The 17,290-nt window shown below is 49.9% G+C and overlaps 2 protein-coding genes across 2 annotated transcripts; both read left to right on the top strand.

Moving 5' to 3' along the window:
- The first annotated feature begins 791 nt into the window (after positions 1-791).
- LOC307203569 (uncharacterized protein) lies at positions 792-6,043 on the top strand. The gene is made up of 3 exons (XM_079954446.1): positions 792-1,468; positions 2,973-3,129; positions 5,985-6,043. The coding sequence occupies exons 1-2, from the start codon at positions 859-861 to the stop codon at positions 3,083-3,085; spliced, it is 723 nt and encodes a 240-aa protein (XP_079810572.1). The 5' UTR covers positions 792-858; the 3' UTR covers positions 3,086-3,129; positions 5,985-6,043.
- Positions 6,044-13,182: 7,139 nt separating this feature from the next.
- On the top strand, positions 13,183-15,305 carry LOC307203661 (fibrous sheath-interacting protein 2-like). The gene is made up of 3 exons (XM_079954634.1): positions 13,183-13,458; positions 14,036-14,161; positions 15,096-15,305. The coding sequence occupies exons 1-3, from the start codon at positions 13,351-13,353 to the stop codon at positions 15,264-15,266; spliced, it is 405 nt and encodes a 134-aa protein (XP_079810760.1). The 5' UTR covers positions 13,183-13,350; the 3' UTR covers positions 15,267-15,305.
- Positions 15,306-17,290: the final 1,985 nt, after the last annotated feature.

The raw sequence follows: 17,290 nt of genomic DNA, 5'->3' as shown, positions 1-17,290 counted from the left end.
AAATCAACTTCTGTTGCATAACATGAATTTGCCAGTATGTGGCTGAATCCCACCCAACCATCAGGAACAACCCATATAGTCTGCCATGGTAAACACACTTACTTGGGAGCAAATGTAAAAATGTTTATTTTGCAAAATTTATATGCTGCTTGATTGTAGCAAAACCTCTAATGGTTTACAAGAAAAAATAAAATTATCAATAATAGAAACAACACCTTTAGAGTAAAAGAGATTAAACCACATTGACAACTATGTGCCTGGATTGGTTTGCCTAAACAAAAATGTTTCTCCTGTCAGCAACTCTGCTGTAGCATTTTACAGTTTCTGGATCATGAAGCACAAGGGAAGCCCCACACAGAACGCAGTGCAGTAATCCAGTTTTGAGATCCCCAGTACCTGCACTACTGAGCTCTGTAGGGCTTTCTTTCGAGTAAACATGCCTGCATTGAGCAGTGTCACTTAAAGAGTTGTCGTCCTCGTTTCTTTCGCGAAAGGCCACGAGCAATAGAATGAGAGCGGAGAGCCGTGCCTTCCCAAATGGACCAGGTGCCAAAGAGGCTGACGCCCACATTCTTCGCCCCGGTCACTTCTCTCTCTAAGCCTCGAAAGCTTTTGAGGAGGCAACAATCGTGGCCAAAATTATTGCACGCTTGCTTGGGCGCTCCGAAGAACAGGGCGCACACACCAAGCCGGTGCGCCCAGGGCGCACGGGCAGCCAGGCCAAGCGCGCGGCGTTTCGTGGGCACACGCAGCAGCAGTGGCAGCAGCAAGGACCCCTTACGCGAGGAGGGATTGTGACACCGTGCGAGTGGCGCCCGTCCCGTCGGGAGGCGCCACCAGCAGCTGGAGCCGGGCGGAATGGAGAGGAAAGAGCAGCGGGGCGGAGGGCGGCGGACCGACGCCCACCAGGATCCGTGCGAGGGCGAACCCGGGGGCGCGGTGGTGCAGCGAACGCAAGTGGTGCTCCTGGCCGGTGAGCCGTGGGGGGCCGAGAGCGGCCAGCAGGTCCTCAGCTCCTTCGCGCACCACGTGCTGCCCACAACGGGTGGCGGCCCCCAAGAGGGCCCTGGTGCCGAGCCCACCGCGAAGGCCCAGCAGCAGCAGCAGCAGCAGCTGGGCACTCAGTCGCCGCCCTGCACTTCCTCGGTCGCGCCGTCGGGGCAGCTGACTTTCTTCCTGTGCCGGGCGGCGTCGCTGCGGGAGCGGGCGGCGCGGCTGCGGGAGGTGCTGCAGGGCGTGCGGGACCAGAGCCGCGGCGCGCCGGCCGCCCTGGTGGGCGTGATTGTGCAGCCGCGGCCCGAGGAGGAGTACGAAGCCCTGAGCCGCCTCGAGGAGCTGCTCCGCGAGGTCTTCGAAGTCGAGGGCGCCTGCTCTATGGAGATCCACACAGCCGTCTTCGCTCCCGGCCGGCCCGACGGTGCCCTCGAGCTCCGGCGCGTCAAGGGCCGCGTCGCCACCAAGCGAACGCGTGAGTAGTGGTCGGGAGGCGATCTGGGTATGCTCGAGGGGGCGCTCTTCGCCGCTTTCAGAACCCCGTCGCTGCACAAGCCTTCTGTGGCACAAGGTGCCTCTGGGCATGTGCGCATCCCTTGCAAAGCCCCGTCCTGTTTCCACACGAAGCGACAAGTGCCCTCCAATGGCTAGTTTAGTCCTCATTCCCCGCAAGGCTTGTTTACTTGCAATATGATGGAGGAGAGTCTTTCTGACAGTGAGATTTGGGGGAGCGGGAAGCACTCTGGGTATGCTCAGGGGCACTCTTCATCACTTGCAACAGCTGAGGCTGAAATCAAACCCTCAGTGGCTGCTCAGGCTTGATGTGGGCTTAACTCCTGCTGTGGCCCAAGCTGCTTCTGGGCATGTGCAGAGTGTCAACCATCCCTTGCAAGGCCCCTTCCACTAGCTATTTTAGTCCTCACTCCCCCCAAGTCTTATTTGCTTGGCACATTTATTTATTACATTAATATACCACCCCCCCCCGGAGCGTAAGGTGGTGCTTCTCCTCCCCATAACAACCCTGTGAAGTAGGTTAGGCTGAGAGATGTTGAAGGGCCCATTGTCACCTGGTGAGCTTCCTTTCCAAGTGGGGATTTGAATCCAGGACTCTCAGGTCATAATCCGAGCACCAGCTCTCACAATGAAAGAGGAGAGTCTTTCTGACATGAAATTGGGGGGCGGGGGAAAGAGAGAGAGAGGGGGGGGGGAAAGGAGGCTTCAGGATCTGGTCCTGCAACTCCCAAGCAGTTGTGAGACACTTCCCCCTCCACATCTGTACTCCCAAACCATCTTGAATGCTCCCCTCTGGGGCTGAAAGGTGGGCTACTGCTCAAAAAACTGCCAATCTGGTGGCTTGCTACTAGCTTGCGTGGGATAGGAGTCACTCTGTGCGTGCCCAGAGGATCTCTTCTTCAGTATCATTTCCTGTGTTGCAGAAGAGTCAGTGAACACCCAGCAGCCATGGGCAAGCCACCCCAGCACTGACACTTGACCTCACACCCCCTTAAAAAAAAGTCAAAGGGAGTCCGTTCCACTTTCAAACAGCTCTTGCCCTCAGAAAGTTGTTCCAGGTTAATGGAGGCTGATGTGGCTGTTCCTTCTCTTGAGGCCCATATGCAATCAAATCCCCTGCTCAGAGCATTGCCAGGAATGCTTATGCTGGGATTTGTTTTCTGCTTTGATTTATTGTTCTGGGCTTCTTTATATATTTTCATGTTTTCCTGCTTGTGATCTGCCCAGAGGATGCTGTTAATGGGCATCAATATGGACGATGTTATAAGATAAATTGCAGCCACTTACCCTGCTGTATAACAAAAGTCTAATCATGCGACAGTGACATGGCAGCACCTGCCTCCATCTCCCTCTGTGGTTTCCCTCGAGGCAAACTGTAGTGTCCTTGGGGGCGGAGACTTCTCACTTTGCACATTTGTGGTGCTATAGAAAGGAATTGTTGTTGTTTTTTTCCCTCCACCCTCAAGTGAGCGAAACTTGGACAGACAAATCAAGGTTTATTCAGTTGTTGGGAGCTGCGCTGTCTTTCGGAACAATGGCCTACGGGGGCTATTACTTCTACCATCACCCGCCAATGTAAAGCCTTCTACTCTGCCAGGACTTCTCCCTCCTTACCTGGTTAAGGTGCGTATCAAGGGGAAGGAGGCATCTCCGTAGGAACCTGGGGTGACGATCTTCTGCTCCCAGGGTAAGCAGGGGCATAGCCAGGGGAGCAGCTGCCCTCCCTAAATCAAGTAAATAAATAAAAATAGGAGTAATCAGAATAATTGAAATTCTCGCTGAGGTCATTTGGATGATGCTGTGGCACATTCTAGTGACTCAGCTGGCAATCCGACTGAACGATAGGCGTAATTCCGCAAACTGACCAATCACATTGCGGGTAGCTCTGTTCTGGAAGTTTCTCACAGTTTCCAGCATTTTTTCCTGAGAAAGTGCACCTGCAGGGCCTGACCAGTTTCTAAACAACTGGAAGGTTCCCACAGGCTATTTATACCCCCTAAATTAAATCCTGGCTACACCTATGAGGGTTTGAGCTAAATAATAATAATAATAATAATAATAATAATAATAATACAGTAATAATTTATATTCCTCCCATCTGACTGGGTTGCCTGTGCTACTCTGGGTGGCTTCAACAAATTAAAACATCAAACACAGTAAAACATCAAGTACCGTATTTTTTGCTCTATAAGACTCACTTTTTCCCTCCTAAAAAGTAAGGGGAAATGTGTGTGCGTCTTATGGAGCGAATGCAGGCTGCGCAGCTATCCCAGAAGCCAGAACAGCAAGAGGGATTGCTGCTTTCACTGCGCAGCGATCCCTCTTGCTGTTCTGGCTTCTGAGATTCAGAATATATTTTTTTCTTGTTTTCCTCCTCCAAAAACTAGGTGCGTCTTGTGGTCTGGTGCGTCTTATAGAGCGAAAAATACGGTATTAAAAACTTCCCTATATAGGGCTGCCTTTCAGGTGTCTTCTAAAAGTCTAATAGTTGTTTATTTCCTTGACATCTGATGGGAGGGCGTTCCACAGGGCGGGCGCCACTACTGAGAAGGCCCTCTGCCTGGTTCCCTGTAACCTCACTTCTCGCAGTGAGGGAACCGCCAGAAGGCCCTCAGAGCTGGACCTCAGTGTCTGGGCTGAATGATGGGGAAATAAATGCAGATCCACGCAGCTTGTAGCTCAGAGGTGGAGAAGCCCTGAAGGAACCTTCTGATTTGGTCCACTAGGGTGTTCCCCCCCCCCAAACCACACTCTCCTTCCTTAAAGTGAGCTCCCAATTGTTCCTTTGCAAGCGGGGCTCGCTTACTATCAGCTGATTGACACCGACAGTGAGTCCTTCTGGGATTACCCACCAGGAACTCCCTAGTGCAGCCAAGGGGCTCGCTGTCAGTGTCAAACAGCTGACTGGCTCTGAAAGAAAGTCCCTTAGAGGGCACAAAGCTGATTTGCGTCAGCTTCAAAGGAGTCTGCTTTGCTTGCAGGCAGTCTGAGAAAGCAGGGCATGCAACTAGTCCCTTTGAGGGCATGCCCTGGATGGCTGCATGATACAGTCCTCGGGCAATCCTGCTCATAAGTAGTTGGATCAGGCCAAAGGGGGTCCAGCTTTCTGTTCTCACAGGGGCCAACCAGATGCCCCCAAGCAGGACCCAAGTGCAACATCATTTGAGTGCCAGTGGTGTTGGAAGTGGCAGGCACAAGAGGCTGTGCCCCTTTGGGGTGACGATCCCCACGTCTATGGAACACCCTGAAGTCCAAAAGATGCACATCTTTCTAGCCATGTGGAAATTAGGACCTCTTTATAAGCGTGATGGGCTGGAGATATATAAATCCAAATCTTATTGTGGGTTTAACATGGGAAATGGGATGGCTGTTGATTATATTTTCTGACACTAAAAAAAATCTTGTTTTTAACGGAGATCATTGCATCAGCTTGAGATAATATAAGCTGTCCTGAGGGCTTCTAAGCAGCCAGATAGCAGTATGCTCGTTTTGCCCGTAATGAAATGGAAAAGTCAGAAAGGTTGCAGAAATGTGTTGGCACCACCCTTTGACATGTTGCTTGCCCTAGTGTGTTCGATCAAAGGAAGTCCCTTGGTAAAGGAAGGCCCATGCAGAAGGTCTCAGGTTCAATCCTCAACAGCATCTCTCCACCTGAAACCCCAAGTGCTTCTGCCATACTCAGTTAGATGGATCAAGGGTCTCACTTGATATAAGGCAACTTCGTATGTTCCAATTTATTACATTCCTTTATTCAGAACCATGTGGACTAGAATCTTACCTTGTGGAAAGGGAGTAGCTCAGTGGCAGACACTTTGCATGCAGCAGGTCCCAGGGTCAAACCCAGAAACCTCTTCATGTAAGACTGGGAATGTTTCCTGCCTAAAACCCTGGAGAACTGCTGCCGGTCAGTGCAGACGGTACTAAGCTAGATGGAATAATGGTCATACTCTGTATCTTATCTGCACCTGCAGATAGTTGATTTTAGACATGGAATATAAATCTACCAAAATCATTTTCTTAATTCACCCGAATCCTTATTGCAAGTTAATTACTGGAAATCTAAGTAAGCAATTGTATGAACTTGTTAATTTTTGTGAAGACATTATTGCTGTTTCTATTAGATGTATTATTAGTAACTGTAAGTTTTTAAAGCAGTTTTTAATGTTGCATTTTAAATTGTTGTAACCTGGTCCAGGTACCCTAGTGTGAAGGGCAGATCAATAATAATAATAATAATAATAATAATGTATTGTGACAATGAGGCATGCATATGGGTGATCATTTTGTACTTTTCTATTGTGAACCACCCTGGGCTCTCCAGATGAAAGGTGGTATACAAGTGTAATAAACAATGGCCGTAATATAATTCTGTCTTTGTATCTGTTAATATTTCTCTCTATTAATATTTGCCCTTGAATTGTTGCCTTTGTCCCCTGCTCCTAATGTGGTGCTTGCATTTCCCTCCCCTTCCCCCGCAGGTCTCGTGCTCATCTGGATTTTCAGCTGTCACCCAGAATAAAAATGTACAAAACCAAAAGGTCTGACCTTGTCTGCATAGGCCAGGGATCAGGAACCTCCTCCTGCAGAAGTTCCCTTGTGGACAACCTTCCATGTGCCAAAGGTGGGCGGGGCCAGAGGTAAAAGTGGGTGGAGCACAGGTGTGGCGCTTGGCCTTTGTACAGCAGGCTGCATTCCAGCCACGGAAAAGTCAGAGGGTTCTACTCCTCTCTCCATCCTGCACCTGGGATGTGAACAAGGGGCAGCAGCATCACAGGTCAATGACACGTCCCAGCCAGGCAGGGCTGGAGAGGGCAGAAAGAGGCTGCATTCACATTTCCCCGACTTTTCCCTAACTCTTAATTTCCACATTGTATCGGAGCTTTCCCGCAATGGAAAATGGCACATGTTTAGTACTCATTTCCATGTAATTGGCATTATGTATCTTAACACTTGCAAAGCACTTTGCTAACTGCTGCCCATGCATTAAAAGATAAGACAATCCTTAGCTGCAAGCTCATGATGAAACGGATGCAGCACAAAAGGAAAAAGGAATGGGGAGGGTAGAGGAAATAAGACATCGGAGCAGCTGCTCCTACACTGGTTTCCCCCTTGCTGTGACAATCTTCTTGAGAGACAGGGGATGCAGCCCCACAGACAAAAAGTAGGGCACCTGAGAAGGTGGGGGTGGAAAGGGAACCATTTGAAAGGGAGGAGGAAAGTAGAATGTCCTGGAGGGAGAAAAAAGTGTGAAATTGCATGTACTGTATGAGGACAAAAAATGGGAAATGGCAAAATGGCATAATTTTTCATATATTTTACCCGCTCCCCCAACCACCACCAGATCACAGATCACATCTATCTCCATTAACAAAACCATGTAAATCAGGGATCTGGTGCATTGCAGCAAGACCGTGGTGTGAAACCGTCCACAGATTCCACAGACTGAACCCTCATAGGATGTGTGTGTATTTTTATGAGAGATCTTTGCAAAGTCGTCATCCTTTGAAAAGCTGCCACTATTGTGCCCTAAGATGCGCCCTGCAATTTGTTGCTGGTTTTAAGGAGTTGTTTTAACTGATAATTTTATGGTTTCATTTTCTTCATAAACTGCTTTGAGGTGGTTGGGTTTTTTTTTACAATCAGGCGGTGTATAAATTTTATGAAACACGCGAACAAGCACATCAGGCTTGCCCCTCTATCCATTTGTTCCACCATCCCCCTTTCTAGAGGTATTCTGAGATCAGTGATCATCATCACATACTGGGACATTCAATTCCTCCTGCTCAATGTGTAACATGGGAAGAGCCATCTCTTCATTTCCGTGATCAATACATGTAGGAGACTTTCAGCATGCAGTGCCCAATCTCCAAGAGGCACAAGAGGTATCCTGACTGTTATAGGTGAGTCCTCAGGATAGAGTAGTGTTACACACCAACCCAATCTCTGGGTGGTAAGAAAACCCAGGGGTTCCAAGTACAGTCGTACCTTGGAAGCCGAACGGAATCCATTCCAGAAGTCCGTTCAACTTCCAAAACGTTCAGAAACCAAAGCGCAGCTTCTGATTGGCTGCAGGAAGCTCCTGCAGCCAATCAGAAGCCGCGGAAGACCCGTCGGATGTTTGGCTTCCAAAAATAGTTCTCAAACCGGAACACTCATTTCCAGGTTTGCGGTGTTCAGGAGCCAAAAAGTTCGAGAACTAAGCTGTTTGAAAACCAAGGTATGACTGTACTTACCCAGGGTTTGGTTTCCTTGGGACAAAGGTCAGCAGATACTGGGGTGTCCTTAGGCTATATGCTCTTATTTACACTTATATACAACACATAGAAAACTAAATAGGCCCAGGAAGCAGTATTTCAATACAACTATGGTCGAAAGTGTTAAGTTGTGGGTTGACATAGCAGACGACACAGCGATTTCTCCAAGTAGCTCTTTATTTTGTAAGCTGGAATAGAACTGACTGCAAACAGCTCAGCCGGCCTGCTTTTATAGGCAGCCGGCTGTCAACATTGTAGCAACAACAGCCCAGAGTTCCCGCCTAAAATAACTGACATGGACCTGAGTGAAAACTATCTACAGACCTGAGTGAAAACTATATACAGTATCCCCCTGCTGGCCCAGGGTGAAACTTCACTACATAACACCCCTCCCCACCGAGATAAGGCGTTAGTTACAATCGTAATGGTTTCCTTATATACAGCACTACGCGTAATGGTTCAATTAGGCACAAAAGCATATCGGTTACATTTCCCATACTTAGACCAACAGTGATACATGTCCAACAACATAGTCCTTTAAATAAGTTGGGCACTTGGGAACTCTGCCAGACCGCCGGGGACTGGTAGCCAAGTCCGGAGGGCCACACAGTTCTTGCTGAGGCTGTGGTGCGACCCTAGGTGGCGTTGGAACCAACTCCCCTGGATCCGCTGCTGTGGGTGGAGCCTCCGCAAGTGGAGTGGTCTGAGTCTGTGGTAAGTCTGGCAGACCCTCTGAAGCGGCTTGGTTCGGCTCCACGCTGGCAGTTTGCGAGGGAGGTGTAGGTGGGGCCTCGTCATCTGTACGTGTCTCTTCTGGAGCCGCAAGCGCAGTTGGGGGCACCTCGGTAGTGTCCAAGTCCCCAACCCTGTGCCTAAGCTGGTCTATGTGCCGTCGCCACAAGCGTCCGTCTTCGAGTGCCACCTGGTACGAGCGAGGTCCAGTGACTCCCACTACTGTGGCTGGCACCCAAGGAATGTCCCCCACATAGTTCCGGGCAAAGACCTGGTTTCCTGGGACAAATGACCGTGGCGCGTTGGCACAGCCTGGGGGTTCAGCCACGGCAAAGTCCGGGTGTAGCCGGTCGAGCGGTGACCTGAGGCGGCGGCCCATAAGCAGTTCAGCAGGACTCCGCCCTGTGGCCGCATGAGGGGTGATGTGTTGCACGAACAAGTATTCGGTGACCCGCTCATGCCAGTCTCCCCGGTCCAGGCGCGCCAGTGCCTCTTTTGCCGAGCGCACCATTCTTTCCGCTTGCCCGTTGCTGGATGGATGAAAAGGTGCCGTTAGGGCATGGCGGATGCCCAGTCCCAAAAGATACCGCTCAAATGTGCCTGACGTGAACTGCGGTCCGTTGTCAGAGACAAGGACATCAGGACACCCATGCGTTGCAAACAGGCCTCACAGCACCCGGGTGACAGCTTCGGTAGTGGTGGAGGGCATCAGGGCGACCTCCAGCCATTTGGAATAGGCGTCTACCACTACCATAAAGGTCCGGCCGTGAAAGGGGCCAGCCAGATCGATGTGCACCCTCGACCAGGGTGTCTTTGGCGTCTCCCAGGTGTGTCCCTTAGCTGCCGGTGGTACAGGCCTCGACTCTTGGCACGCTTGACAGGCGGACACCCAGGCAGTGATGGCATCGTCCATATTAGGCCACCAGACGTAACACCGAGCCAACGCCTTCATTATGACAATTCCCGGGTGGCCAACGTGCAGAGCCTCCAGGACGCGCTGACGGAGTCCCTGGGGAATCACGACGCGGTCTCCCCACAGCAGACAGCCGCGATGAGCTGAGAGTTCATGTTGTCTGGTTGCGAAGGGCTGGAACTCCGATGCAAAAGGCCCTTGTGGCCACCCCCTCCACACCCAGTTGAGCACCCGGCTGATGGTGCGATCCTGGGCAGACGCGGAGGCCACAGTGGCAGCCGATACAGGCGCTGCCGGAAGATCCTCAATCAGAAGGAGCGATGAAGCTGGAGCCGGGTCTTCCACAAATGCTGGAAGAGGGCAACGGCTGAGGGCGTCGGCATGGCCCATCGATTTCCCCGGGCGATGGATGAGCCGGTAGTGGTAGGCAGCCAGGAAAACAGTCCATCGCAGCATGCGTGGCGAGAGGACTGGTGGAGTTGGATGATCACCGGCGAGGAGGCCCAGGAGTGGCTTGTGGTCAGTGATGAGGTCAAAAGTCCTGCCATAGAGGTATTCATGGAACCTCTTCACTCCAGCCACAAGTGCCAGTGCCTCCTTGTCGAGCTGGCTGTAATTCCGTTCCGTCGGAGATAGCGTCCTGGAAAAGTAGGCGAGCGGTGCTTCTCTTCCGTCTGGAAAACGGTGACTAAGGACAGCACCGATGCCAAAAGGTGAGGCGTCGCAGGCAAGGACCAGCGGCCTGGATTCACTGTACTGTACCAGCACACTGTCTGATGAAAGGAGAGCCTTGACCGTGTTGAAAGCTGCCGTCTCCCGATGACCCCAGGCCCAAGGCGTCTTAGTGCTAAGGAGTCGGTGAAGAGGCTCAGCCACTGTGGCTTTGTGGGGCAGGAACATGTTATAAAAGTTCAGCAGCCCCAGGAACGCCTGCAACTCCGTCTTGTTCTTTGGGGTGGGGGCCTGCTGGATAGCGTGGATCTTGGATGTGGTTGGGTGAAGGCCGGAGGCATCGATAAGATAGCCCAGGAACTCTACCTGTGGAACGGCGATCTGGCACTTCTCCCTCTTTACCTTGAGCCCGGCCTCTTGGAACCTGGTCAGCACGGCACGGAGGCGCTCGAACAGCTGCTGGTGTGAGTCTGCAGACACCAAGACGTCATCAAAATATGGTACCACGCCCGGAAGCCCTTGCAGGAGACGCTCCATAAGGCTTTGGAAGATGCCAGGAGCCACACTCACCCCGAACTGCAACCGGCGGCAACGGAATGCCCCCCGGTGGGTGACGATCATCTGGGCTTCAGCAGTGGCATCATCGACGGGCAGTTGTTGATAGGCTTGGGCAAGGTCCAGCTTAGCGAAGACCTTACCCTCACCCAGGGAATGCAGCAGGTGTTGGACAACAGGAACCGGATAAGCGTGCTGCTGAAGTGCCTTGTTGATCGTGCACTTGTAGTCAGCGCAGATTCTCACCGACCCATCTGGCTTGACAGGCGTGACGATGGGGGTTTCCCACTTGGCATGGTCAACCGGCTCCAAAACTCCTTGGGCGATCAGTTTGTCCAGTTGTTCGTCCACCTTAGCCTTGAGAGCAAAGGGAACCCGGTGTGGCTTTAGCTTGATGGGGGCGACTTGTGGATCAAGGCTAAAGGAGATGGGTGTACCTATATATTGCCCCAAGGTGCCGTCAAAAACCTCGGCAAAGTCTTTGACCAGACCCTCAGTCTCTGCGTTAGAGATGCAGTTGATGCCGGTGACTTCCAGGCCGAGGGCATCAAACCAGTCTAGCCCTAGGAGGCTTGGCTGCTGACCTTCGACCACCACCAACCGGAGCAGGCCCGAAAAATCCTTGAAGGCGATCCGGAACCGGCCAACGCCTACCACGGGAATGTCGTTTCCCTGGTAGTCTCTCAGGTGTACGCGGTGAGAGTCGAGTTGCCTTTTGGACACTCTGGGTACCAGTCTTTTGATGGTGCTCCATGACACGATGGACAGGGCAGACCCGGTGTCAATCTCCATGTCACATGGAGCTCCTTCAATGAGCACCGTGACGTTCAGCTTGCATCGCGTAGGCGAGTCGGTTTGGCCAATCGTGGTTCCAGACGGGCAGCGGCAGTTGGTGAGAGTGAAACAACTTTCCAGACTGGAGTGAAGACTTGGACTTGCGAGTCGATGAAGGGGGGGTGTCAGACGGAGCCGATCGGCAGACCTTAGCGATGTGGCCCCTTCTGGAACACTTCCTACAGATGGCGTCTCTGAATCGACACTTGGCACGGGAATGGTTGCCTCCGCAGCCGGCACATTCCGGTTGGCCCTTGGACTTCTGTTGGAACTTCCTGCGCTCCCGCTTTGTCTGGTGCACGTCATCGTCTTCACTGGAGGATGCCTCATCACTGCTGGCCTCTTCATGATGCACCGGAACTGGCTCCCTAGCAAGACGCGGGCTGCTGGACTTGCGGATCTCCTGGGCGGAGCGTTCAGCAGCTTCTGAGGCCACAGCCTCCTCAATGGCTTTCTGTAGCGTGAGGTCTGGCTTGGCAAGGAGACGCCGTTGCAGATGGATGTCCCGGACCCCGCAGACGATTCGATCGATCAGGGCATCGTCTAAGTCTCGGAACTCACAGTGCACTGCAGCCTGTCGCAGGGCGGTGGTGTAGTTGTTGATTGACTCCCCCTCTGCCTGGTTCCGGTGGTAGAACGCATGGCGGGCAGCAATCTTGGACGGCTTTGGTGTGTAGTGGTTGCGGAGCTTCTCTTGGATCGTGTCCCATGGTGTTGCCTGGACTGCTTCAGGCGCAACCAATGCTCGGGCCGTCTCAAACACCTCAGGCCCACAGAGGCTGAGGAATAGGCCCCGCTTCCGATCCTTTGATACTGCTGTCAGCTCGTTGGCTTGGAGGTAGCAGTCAAACCGAGCGAGGTAGGAGTCCCATGATTCAGAGGCTGGCGCAAACGGCGGTAGAGGCACAAGTGAAGCCATGATTCCGATGCCGGCGTGAAGGGCGATGGATGGAACACAGTGCTCTAGCCAGAACAGTCAGCTCTGAATTGGTTCTGTCCAGTGATTCCGCTCAGTGATTTCGCTCTGTGATTCAGCTCAGTGATTCAGCTCAGTTCAGAGGCTGGCCGCATCTGGCTGTGCTCTGATGTCCATCGATCCCACCTTCGTCGCCAGTGTTAAGTTGTGGGTTGACATAGCAGACGACACAGCAATTTCTCCAAGTAGCTCTTTATTTTGTAAGCTGGAATAGAACTGACTGCAAACAGCTCAGCCGGCCTGCTTTTATAGGCAGCCGGCTGTCAACATTGTAGCAACAACAGCCCAGAGTTCCCGCCTAAAATAACTGACGTGGACCTGAGTGAAAACTATCTACAGACCTGAGTGAAAACTATATACAGTATCCCCCTGCTGGCCCAGGGTGAAACTTCACTACATAACAGAAAGCTTGGCAGATCTGTGATTTTAGTGTCGATCATCAGATGATGCTAATATTACTGCATTTACTTGGACTTGGTGTTTTTTTACCCATGTGCAACTGCACTCATTCTGCGTGCCTGTTTTATAGTTTTGTTTCTCAACTTGATTTTTTAAAATCTGTTGTTATAACTGTTCTCTCTGTTCTGGTATACATTATAAAATGAAACAAATATATTTGCAAAATAATAACAATAATCCCCATGTTTAGCAAAGCAAGCCTGCTAGCATCCTCTGTGGTGCAGAGGTGAGTGTTTGGAGTCATTAAGAATCCAGACAGCAATGGTGGATTCCATCGCCGGATTTCCCCCCTCGGAACAGAACATCAAAGATCTTGAGAGCTCCACAGAGAACTGCTGGTGGAACTCCCCTGTTGCTAACAATGTCTCGGAGAGTTCTAGAAGGGCTCTGTGGAGGTGGCAGTTGGAGGCCATGTCCTCTGAGGGCAACAAGCCAGACTGAACCTCAAGATGACGTACCCCAACCGAGGGCTGCTGAAGGCAGCTATGGGACATTACCTGACTGAGAGCGCCCGGACGGCGCTCGAAGCTATGGAACCGGATGAAGACGTTGTAGACGTGAGTGCTGACGCCACCCTCTTTTGGAGCTGGAGTCAGGGAGGGGGAACCAGCGAGAAATGCAAGCTGGGGAGGGGAAATCTCTGACTCGTGTTCCTAGGCTAGGCAATGGACAGTTAGTGGTCCACCTGTCCACATTATGGGACCTAAGATCAATCTGCTTCTGGGGGAGGTTTCCTCTGTGTCCCACCAACCCACCCAGAATCCCCCAACCTGATGCCTGGGGCTGATGTGAATCAGAGTCCAAAAGGTCTGAAGGATGCCAGGCTAAGGGCCGGCCGCCTAGACCACTGACACTCTAAGCACAAAGCTGTTTGGCCTATCCCATGCCCAATACACTGGGCAAGCAGCAGAGTAGCTATGTAGTTTGAAAACACGTGCCTGAAAATAAGTTACCGGAACTTTGTGGTGTGCTTCTGGAGCTGCAGTTGTGTGAAGCAATTGGCAGTACCACACACACTGGCGAGGCGTGGGTTTTTTGTTGCATCCTCAAGAGACCTTTCTAAAGAAACCCTAAAGTGAATGGGCAACTGCAGCAACTCTCCCTGCTGACACGTGGATGTTTTGACTCTTCCAGGTGGGGCCTGGGAAGCAGATGCCAGCCGTGGGACCCAACCAGATCCTGGACATGCCACTCTTTACCAAAATCCCTTTCCTGCCAGGCTCAAACACTATGTTCTACAGGACCAATTTGGGTGAAAAGGTGAACAGAGGACATCTATGCACACACACAGCCACATTTTAAAAAGGCGGGACTAAAACATCCCACCCACTCACCCCCCCCCCCCCCCCGGACGAGACCACAGATAATTTAAATCCCAAAGCCTGACTGAGCGGGCAGGGAATGGCCCAGTACTTAAAGATGTTTAATGATGGCTTCAGGTGAGGTTCCCTGGGGAAAGTGTTCCGCAAAAGGGGAGCCACTGCTGAAAAGACCGTGCTCCAGTCCTAGACAATAAAGCATTCCAAATAGGCATTGCAGTTAGTTCTGTGGAACCAGCAATGCACCTGGAACTGTGTTGACCCCCCGCTTCAAAGTAAGGTTCCCCAATCAGTCGCCCTCTTGGAATACAACTCCTGACGTCCATGCCAGCTGCGGCTGGTGGGAGTTGTAGTCCACAAGCATCTGGAGACCCAACAGCTTGGGGAAGAAGGCTGCTTCGGAGTCTGAGAGATCCTTTGTTAGAATCATAGAATTGTAGAGTCGGAAGGTACCCCAAGGGCCATCTAGTCCAACCCCCTGCAAGGCTGGAATCTCCACTAAAGCATCCCTGACGGATGGCCATCCCACCTCTGCTTAAAAGCTTCCAAGGGAGGAGAGTCCACAACCTCCCGAGGGAGTCCATTCCACTGTCAAATAGACCTTGCTGTCAGAAAGTTCTTCCTGATACTTGAATGGAATGTCCTGTCTTGTTCCCTGACCCTTTTTGACGTATTGCTGTGGGGCTATTGTTTTGTTTTGTTTTTGTTTTTATTGTGCATTTTATGTGTTTTTATCTTGTGTTTTTATGCCGTGAACCTGAGATCTTCGGATGAAGGGTAGCATAGGAATAATGATGATGATGATTATAATGATGATAATAAATAATAATAATAATAATAATAATAATAATAATAATAATAACAACAACCCCCAGCTTTACCAGCCATCTGCCACTTTTGACCTGAACGACCCATACTGCAAACTCATGGCACCCAGCTATAAGAGCCTCCACGACCCACACCTGCGTGCCTACTACAAGCGGAAAGACAACCTGCGGAGGCTCAAAAAGGCAGGCCACATCACTGACAAGAACAAGGCAAGTTGAGCTGCTCCAGACATTGATGCCGCTACATCCCTGTGCTTTTCTAGCAAGACAATCAGGACTGCAAAATGACAGATATAAAAAAAACAACACCATGCCAGAAACAGTTTTTTACAAGGCGATCAACAAACAACACCATTGATGTCCCCTCAAAACAGCCTAGAAGTCATATTAAAAGTTGCAAATCCTATAGAAAAAAAATAAACATCTTAAAGGAGTAGGGCTGTAGCATATCCAGGTAGGGCTGTGAGAGACTCTGTGCTTGTAACCCCACAGAGCTGCTGCCAGCCAGTGTGGGCCATACAGAGCTAGATGCATTGATAGGCAGCTTCCTGTGTTTATATTTACCGGTATATCTGTCTTCTCTCAAGAGCCATGAAGACTAGAATCTTAGGGGAAGAGCTGTAGCTTCTGAGTAAACAGATTTCAGACAGGGCCTTAGGATGTCGGCACTGTTGCGGGGGAGCATGGAAATGCACAGAGGGCTCTTGAACCTTTTCCCATGGCATAGCTGTCAATGTTTTCCTTTTTTAAAGGGAAATTTCCTTATTCCGAATAGGATTCCTTGCAAGAAAAGGGAAAAGTTGACAGCTATGTCCCATGGTGGCTCAGAGATGGAAAGAATATAAAGTCCCTACCAGAGAAGAATAGCAGATTAAGTTGATAGATTATGCAGAAATGGCTAAAATGACCAGAAGAGTCAGAAATCAGGAAGACCAAAATTTTAATAAGGAATAGGGGAAATTTATAATTTATCTTAAAAACCATCTTAAACAGCTAACATCGTTAGTAGGATTGGAATAACATAGTTTAATGGTGAATTTTTTTTTATTTTTTTTTTAATAATATTTATTAAAAATTTTCCAGAATAAAAAGGAAAGATAGCAAGAAAGAAAGAAAAAACAGATATGATTTACACTTGGTTTCAGTGGCATCTTTCCCGGACTCCCCCCCTCCCCCTCTTGTATTCCATTTCCCTTAAATTGATTCCACAGATTCTTACCCCAAATTTTAAAACCTTATTTGTAATTTTAAATAACCCATTTATTCCAAATTAATTTATCTTATTTATCTTAATGAACCATTTCTCCTTATATTTTATATAATTCCCTAAGATCGACCCCATTTCCCTTCCACGAATTCCCCTATTTTCAAACAACAGACATGAAAAAAGAAAAGAAAGAAATAATATATAATTTTACAGCCTTTGGATTCCAAATCTCTCCCCCCCCCCCATTCCCCGGTTCCAATCCCCAAAATTCATCCATTGTCTACTGCCAGCCTGGTGTATCCACGTCTATATCTCAACTCCACTTTGCCGTCTTTTGATAGCTTTTAATTTCAGAAAGTCCAATCTCGAAAAAACTCTCAGAAAAAGTCATTGTTCTTCCATCCAGACCTCTCTGTTTAAGAGTCTAACTTAAATTCTATTTCTTGGTCCTTTTAAAGTCTGGATGTTCCAAATACTCCAGCTTCAAATTTGGTCCGGCTCTTATTCCTCAGGTTGCTTTTTCCTGTTCTGCTGCAGAAACCTTCTAATTCAGAAACTTCTTGTTCTCCACAGAGGCTTTTGTTATTCAGGAACATAACTTGCGTCAAGTCCCTTCCTTTCTTCAATAGATAAATCCATTGTCTCCTTTAGTGTAGAAACTTCTGTAGACAAAATAATGCTTCGTCTTTGCAGCTTTCCCAAGAGATAACAGATCCTACTGTTGCAATGTCCCAGCCTCCCTCTAGAGGGAATATGGTAACTTAATTTCTTTCAAAATCAGACCCAAAAGTCAAATAACTTGTTGCCTTTATTTCCAATAATTTATGTCCAAATTGTAACAAATCTAACCAGCAAAGCCATCGTAACAAAGTTCTCTTTTATTTTCCTGCTTTGACAGCTACTTTGACAGCTGTCAAAGTTTCTGTGTCTCTTCACCAGTCTCTCATAGCGGATCGTTCCTGGTTCCCGGGGGGGGGGGGTTGCACTTTAGTTCCCACAAATCAGTCTTCTCCTCCAGCACAATTATTGTAATTTC

Source organism: Podarcis cretensis (genome assembly GCF_951804945.1).
Source record: "Podarcis cretensis genome assembly, chromosome: 15".
Taxonomy (NCBI): Eukaryota; Metazoa; Chordata; class Lepidosauria; order Squamata; family Lacertidae; genus Podarcis; species Podarcis cretensis.
Note: the sequence above shows the minus strand (reverse complement) of the source record. Positions and strands in the feature narration are given on the sequence as shown.

Excerpts from the sequence above, each read along its gene's own strand:
- LOC307203569 (XM_079954446.1), top strand. The coding sequence starts at position 859 with ATGGAGAGGAAAGAGCAGCGGGGCGGAGGGCGGCGGACCGACGCCCAC. Across the intron at positions 1,469-2,972 it reads CGTCGCCACCAAGCGAACGC|TGAGCGAAACTTGGACAGAC; the intron begins GTGAGTAGTGGT and ends TCCACCCTCAAG.
- LOC307203661 (XM_079954634.1), top strand. The coding sequence starts at position 13,351 with ATGACGTACCCCAACCGAGGGCTGCTGAAGGCAGCTATGGGACATTAC. Across the intron at positions 13,459-14,035 it reads CGGATGAAGACGTTGTAGAC|GTGGGGCCTGGGAAGCAGAT; the intron begins GTGAGTGCTGAC and ends TGACTCTTCCAG. Across the intron at positions 14,162-15,095 it reads GGACCAATTTGGGTGAAAAG|CTTTACCAGCCATCTGCCAC; the intron begins GTGAACAGAGGA and ends AACAACCCCCAG.